The 7,500-nt window shown below is 47.4% G+C and overlaps 1 protein-coding gene across 1 annotated transcript in view; it reads left to right on the top strand.

The window, feature by feature from the left end:
- Positions 1–7,500, top strand: part of ccdc138 (coiled-coil domain containing 138) — a 76,793-nt gene that overhangs the window by 52,901 nt on the left and 16,392 nt on the right. Inside the window, exon 14 of the mRNA XM_079531063.1 lies at positions 7,260–7,436. Within this exon, the coding sequence (XP_079387189.1) occupies positions 7,260–7,436 (177 nt within the window). The remainder of the gene's footprint in view (positions 1–7,259; positions 7,437–7,500) is intronic.

Raw genomic sequence — 7,500 nt, 5'->3', positions numbered from 1 at the left:
TACCACACTCACTCACTCTCAACATTAAAGCTGTGTATTCTCTGTAGTGGATTGAATGGTATGAGATTTCACGGCACGGTACATCTGACCATAATACCGTGTTGTATAGAGTTTCACGCTAAACGCTATACATTTACCCCCAAAGCAGAAAGTATTTCATACTGTACATTTACCCCCAAAGCAGAAAGTATTTCATACTGTACATTTACCCCCAAAGCAGAAAGTATTTCATACTGTACATTTACCCCCAAAGCAGAAAGTATTTCATACTGTACATTTACCCCCAAAGCAGAAAGTATTTCATACTGTACATTTACCCCCAAAGCAGAAAGTATTTCATACTGTACATTTACCCCCAAAGCAGAAAGTATTTCATACTGTACATTTACCCCCAAAGCAGAAAGTATTTCATACTGTACATTTACCCCCAAAGCAGAAAGTATTTCATACTGTACATTTACCCCCAAAGCAGAAAGTATTTAGCTTTGAAGGGAAAATATTTCTTCATGGAACTGAAGCTGCGTCTGTGTGTATCTGTGTGTGTATCTGTGTGTTTCTGAGCTTCAGGGAAACACACAGAAATCCTGCACCAGCATTGAATGGAAAATAGGGTTAAAGGAGAATTTCGGACTAAAAGGCTTTCTTAAATGGTAAATGGTGCATTTATATACAGTAGCGCCTTTATCCAAGGCGCTTTACATTGCCCTTAAACCAGACCACAAATGCAGCATTTACTGTGGTGAAAGAAATGCCAAATGCCTTTACGGGATTTCACCCCCTGCCCCTTTAAAACACTCTCTGCACCTATTAGTACACACCAATGCAAAGGTCTCAGTGTTAATGAACTCTAAGCATGTACAATAGGGTGTTATGCTCGGAGTTGTGCATAACTGAACACTTTTTTTTTTACTGTGCAGTCCTTCAAGTGGGACGCGCGGGGGAAGGGGAAGGGGAAGGGGGAAGGGGAGGGGGAAGGGGGAGGGGCCGGCGTCGTGTCCGCTTGTGACGCAAGTCATTTTTCCGTCTGCCACTGAAACAACGCAATCTCAAAACAGTCCTGTTTACATTTTTTGGATTTTGCTACATTTGCTGCATTTTGGCCTTAACTCACACGCACCGCCGTGCGCAAGCGGAACTCTGGGGGTTTGCCCCGAGTTGCATTGAAGTGTTGCCGTGGGTTTGAAGTGCTTTGATTGATTTGTTGTTTTATGGTAAGCATGGTGAACGTACTGGCATGGTGGTAGAGGAGTGTTATTACATTTGGGGGCAGGGGGGGGGGGGGGGGGGGGGGGCGTTCTTGTCTGGGTTTTTAACCCATTTTGGGTGGGAACCCCTTTTGGTGTTTTAAACATTATGTTATAATTTACCTATTGAAAAATAGCAGATCTACAAAAATAGCAGATCTACAACTTGTAGGTCTGCTATTTTTGAAAAATCGTGAAAATATTTATTTCAGAAAACTGGAGGATTTAGAAGATTTTTTTAAAATTTCGACGTCAGGCCTGAATGGGTTAAGAAGCTGCCCGGGCCAGATACACATCCTGGCAAAATCTCTGAGGCATCTCAACTGGCTACGAATCTCACACACAGCCATTTTCCACATTTAAAGACTATTTAAAAAGTATTAAAAAAATAATAACAAATGTATTTATTTATCCCATTCTGGGTGGGAACTCTTTTTGGTGTTTAAAGCATTTGGTTGTGCTTTAGCTATTGAAACATTGCAGATCTATTCAATCATGCTTGCAAGATATGGGGGAGCCATACCTTTGGTTGCTTTAAATGCCAGCATCAGAGTTTTGTATTCTGTGCGGGCAGCGACCGGGAGCCAGTGCAGGGAGCGGAGCAGGGTGGAGACATGTGAGAATTTTGGCTGGTTGAAGACCAAGCAAGCTGCGGCATTTTGGATCAGTTGGAGAGGCTTAAGTGCAGATGCCGGTAGGCCAGTGAGGAGGGAGTTACAATAGTCAAGTTTTGACAAGACTGTTGTCTGGACCGTTATAGAGCGTTGCAGTCCCGCCCCCTACCAGGGACGAGGAAATGATTCTCCGTTCATTTTCCTCATAGACATTTCAGAAAGTATTTATTTAAAGACGTTTACGCCGCGGACAAAGCCAACTCGAGTCGTGACAAATCATGACAACAAACACAATTTTTGGGTCCGAAAAAATAATTAGAAAGAAGAAAAAAAACGGCAGGTTACAACACTTTTTTTGTTTTTTTTCTTCTTTGTAATTATTTGTTTGGTCCAAAATATTGTTTGTGTTGTCATGAGTTGTCACGACTCGAGTTGGCTTTGTCCGCGGCGTAACCGTCTTTAAATAAATACTTTTTGAAATGTCTATGGGAAAAATGCATTGGGATTCATTTCCTGGTCCATGGTAGGGAGCTGTGCTTTCTGTAGAAAACTGTGGAATGGATTCATTAATGAAAATCACATTTCCACGTCACTAGTAATTTGCTCAGATGTACCCGGTGGGGATGCCGGAGTGCGGAGGAGGGTCAACTCAAATGTAAACCCCTTGCTTGTCATGTAGCGTTCTGGCCGGCCTGCCCTGCTCTCCATTCGTCACGGGAGATGCGAGTGGACAGCCGGGGGGGAAGTTTGACCAGCGTTTAACCCATTTTGGCCTGACGTAAAAATCAAAAAAATGTCTTATTAAATTAAATCTGTTTTCTGAAATACCTATGTTTCTGTATCAGTGGTGCTCAATATTTCATGTCAAGGACCCCAAAATTGATATGTAATTGGCCACCGACCCCCATCTGAAAATATGTTGTTCCAGGAACCTCTCAGAAGCAAAGATTTGAGTTAAACGTTCGCTGTGACAGAATATATATTCAAAGATTTGCGCCACATTTTACTTGTATATCTGCTATTTATATACATGTATTTATTTATTTCCAAAGATTTGCACACATTTGACTTGTATATCTGCTATTTTTGAATAGCCAACCAATATGAGATATATATATATAAATATAGCACTCAAATCTAAAAACGACACAGATGCTTTCCCGGATTTAACGGGTTAAGTATCTCATGGGCGCCAGTACAGAGTTCTGGGTGTGATGTTATCAAAGTGCCGTACAGAGTTCTGGGTGTGATGTTATCAAAGTGCCGTACAGATTTCTGGGTGTGATGTTATCAAAGAGCCGTAACACATTTGGCTGCAACCTGAGGTTTTGTTCTGCTCTGGTGCCGCCGTGCGCTCATAAATTCTCATCGGTGTATAAAAGTCCACGTGTCAAATCCTTGACGTATAGTCTATGCATCTCTCTCTCCATTGATAAACAGCCCTGTAGCATCCGTCCCATCCCCCGAGGGGTCGGCCAACCTGAGTATGTGTCTATATAAGCGTCCACTCTCTTTTGTCAGTGCCGTTGCCAGGTTGGCTCGCCCGCCCGTTGCCAGGTTGGCTCGCCCGCCCGCTCCGGATTGACGTGAAGCTGGATTGGGCATAATGGAGAGATAATTCTTCCCCTCCAGCACTCCATCTCACACAGGCATGCAGCCACACACACACACAGGCACGTAGCCACACACACACACAGGCACGCAGCCACACACACATGCACGCAGCCACACACACAGGCACGCAGCCACACACACAGGCACGCACACACACACAGGCACTCAGCCACACACACACACACGTGTGCAAGCGAGAGCGCAGGCTTCCTTTATATACATCATAGGTACCATTTATAAGATAAAGACGAAAACCTCAACAAAAGGAAGAAAGAGAGCTTTTATCTTCGTCGGCTGTAATGAAAGCTGAACGTTCACGTGGGTATTGTGAAGCCCAGAGCTCAGCCGTTTGAGGTGATCTGAGAGTCGGGTTTGGGTTTCGACAGGTAGAATGTGTTTTTAACTGGCTGCCATGGGTCAGAACGGACCATTAAAAAAGACTAAGAAGAGTGCAATAGTCTAGTCTGGGGTTGGGAGTTGGCAAGGATCTCAGTCCCAATGCCATAAGGATCTCAGACCCAATGCCATAAGGATCTCAGTCCCAATGCCATAAGGATCTCAGACCCAATGCCATAAGGATCTCAGACCCAATGCCATAAGGATCTCAGTCCCAATGCCATAAGGATCTCAGTCCCAATGCCATAAGGATCTCAGTCCCAATGCCATAAGGATCTCAGTCCCAATGCCATAAGGATCTCAGACCCAATGCCATAAGGATCTCAGTCCCAATGCCATAATGGGATGGGAGTTGGCAAGGATCTCAGTCCCAATGCCATAAGGATCTCAGTCCCAATGCCATAATGGGATGGGAGTTGGCATGGATCTCAGTCCCAATGCCATAAGGATCTCAGTCCCAATGCCATAAGGATCCCAATGCCATAAGGATCTCAGTCCCAATGCCATAAGGATCTCAGTCCCAATGCCATAAGGATCTCAGTCCCAATGCCATAAGGATCTCAGTCCCAATGCCATAAGGATCTCAGTCCCAATGCCATAAGGATCTCAGTCCCAATGCCATAAGGATCTCAGTCCCAATGCCATAAGGATCTCAGTCCCAATGCCATAAGGATCTCAGTCCCAATGCCATAAGGATCTCAGTCCCAATGCCATAAGGATCTCAGTCCCAATGCCATAAGGATCTCAGTCCCAATGCCATAAGGATCTCAGTCCCAATGCCATAAGGATCTCAGTCCCAATGCCATAAGGATCTCAGACCCAATGCCATAAGGATCTCAGTCCCAATGCCATAAGGATCTCAGTCCCAATGCCATAAGGATCTCAGTCCCAATGCCATAAGGATCTCAGTCCCAATGCCATAAGGATCTCAGTCCCAATGCCATAAGGATCTCAGTCCCAATGCCATAAGGATCTCAGTCCCAATGCCATAAGGATCTCAGTCCCAATGCCATAAGGATCTCAGTCCCAATGCCATAAGGATCTCAGTCCCAATGCCATAAGGATCTCAGTCCCAATGCCATAAGGATCTCAGTCCCAATGCCACAAGGATCTCAGTCCCAATGCCATAAGGATCTCAGTCCCAATGCCATAAGGATCTCAGTCCCAATGCCATAAGGATCTCAGTCCCAATGCCATAAGGATCTCAGACCCAATGCCATAAGGATCTCAGTCCCAATGCCATAAGGATCTCAGTCCCAATGCCATAAGGATCTCAGTCCCAATGCCATAAGGATCTCAGTCCCAATGCCATAAGGATCTCAGTCCCAAGGCCATAAGGATCTCAGTCCCAATGCCATAAGGATCTCAGTCCCAATGCCATAATTGATTGTGATTTGGATTTTTTTTAACCACTTACTTTGTAAACTAATGCTGAACAGGGTCAGCTCTGTACTTGGTGTGCTCTTTTTGCCCTCTATACCCCCCAAAAAAGTGTAAAAGTGTAAAAGGTGTCCTTTTAAAAATAGATGAAAGACACAGTAAATCCTTAGTGTTAATATATCCAGAACCACATGTACCCTTACAGTAAATGGTGCATTTATATACATATTCTTTCATCAAAGCGTGGTTGATGTGTATATTTTTTAATGTAGCACGCTTGTGTGTGTGTGTGTGTGTGCGTGTGTGTGTGTGCGTGTGCGTGCGTGTGCGTGTGTGCCTGCGTGCGTGCGTCAGTGTTGTTTTCGTCGACTAAAACCAAGACGAAAAATGTTCGTCGACTACGTGTTTTCACTGACGAAAACTAAATGGAAACTAAATGAAAGCTAAGCTATGTTGACAAAAACTAAGACTAAATATGCTGACAATTTCGTCAACAAATAAAAACTAGACTAAAATGTTAGGAAGGGTATAATTGGACAAGAGATCCACTATAAGTCATTTTACAATTAGTTGCATGCTGAAAATAGCCGATCTACAAGCCCACAACGCGTCAAGCTGCGACGCGTTCTGGGCCTTGTAGATCGGCTATTTTCAGCAAAAGCTGTCATTACGACAGCATCAAGGCCCGCCAAAATACATTTTGTTCGACTAAATCAACTGTAGATTAAAATCTTATGATATTTAGTCGACTAAAACTAGACTAACACTAAAACATTCCAGGTGACTAAAATGTGACTAAACTAAATTAAAAATAGTCTTTTAAAAAACTATTTCAAAAGACTATGACTAAAACTAAAATCAAAAGTTGGCGTGCGTGCGTGCGTGACCGTTTGTTCCCTCTCTCTCCCGTCCGTAGCTGACGTGCTGGCCCTGGCGCTGGGCAGCCTCCATAGTGACCGTTGTTCCCCTCTCTCTCCTGTCCGTAGCTGACGTGCTGGCCCTGGCGCTGGGCAGCCTCCATAGTGACCGTTGTTCCCTCTCTCTCTGTCCGTAGCTGACGTGCTGGCCTGGCGCTGGGCAGCCTCCATAGTGACCGTTGTTCCCTCTCTCTCCCGTCCGTAGCTGACGTGCTGGCCCTGGCGCTGGGCAGCCTCCATAGTGACCGTTGTTCCCTCTCTCTCCTGTCCGTAGCTGACGTGCTGGCCCTGGCGCTGGGCAGCCTCCATAGTGACCGTTGTTCTCTCTCTCTCCCGTCCGTAGCTGACGTGCTGGCCCTGGCGCTGGGCAGCCTCCATAGTGACCGTTGTTCCCTCTCTCTCCTGTCCGTAGCTGACGTGCTGGCCCTGGCGCTGGGCAGCCTCCATAGTGACCGTTGTTCCCTCTCTCTCCCGTCCGTAGCTGACGTGCTGGCCCTGGCGCTGGGCAGCCTCCATAGTGACCGTTGTTCCCTCTCTCTCCTGTCCGTAGCTGACGTGCTGGCCCTGGCGCTGGGCAGCCTCCATAGTGACCGTTGTTCCCTCTCTCTCCTGTCCCTAGCTGACGTGCTGGCCCTGGCGCTGGGCAGCCTCCACAGTGACCGTTGTTCCCTCTCTCTCCCGTCCGTAGCTGACGTGCTGGCGCTGGGCAGCCTCCATAGTGACCGTTGTTCCCTCTCTCTCCTGTCCGTAGCTGACGTGCTGGCCCTGGCGCTGGGCAGCCTCCATAGTGACCGTTGTTCTCTCTCTCCTGTCCGTAGCTGACGTGCTGGCCCTGGCGCTGGGCAGCCTCCACAGTGACCGTTGTTCCCTCTCTCTCCCGTCCGTAGCTGATGTGCTGGCCCTGGCGCTGGGCAGCCTCCATAGTGACCGTTGTTCCCTCTCTCTCCCGTCCGTAGCTGATGTGCTGGCCCTGGCGCTGGGCAGCCTCCATAGTGGACCGTTGTTCCCTCTCTCTCCCGTCCGTAGCTGACGTGCTGGCCCTGGCGCTGGGCAGCCTCCACAGTGACCGTTGTTCCCTCTCTCTCCGTCCGTAGCTGACGTGCTGGCCCTGGCGCTGGGCAGCCTCCACGGTGAGCTGGCGTCCGAGCAGAGCCGCGGTGTGTTCCTGCGCCACGGAGGCGTGTGTGTGTTACTGTCGCTGCTGCGCGCGGGGCGCGGAGGCCTGGCCACGCCCACCGACGTCCTGATGACACTCGCCACGCAGTCCGTAAGTCCAGGCGTCTGATTGATTGATTGATTGATTGATTGAAGTATGTATTAACAGTTTGCAGAATT

Source organism: Electrona antarctica, assembly GCF_951216825.1.
Source record: "Electrona antarctica genome assembly, contig: scaffold_80, whole genome shotgun sequence".
In the NCBI taxonomy this organism is placed as follows: domain Eukaryota; kingdom Metazoa; phylum Chordata; class Actinopteri; order Myctophiformes; family Myctophidae; genus Electrona; species Electrona antarctica.
Note: the sequence above shows the minus strand (reverse complement) of the source record. Positions and strands in the feature narration are given on the sequence as shown.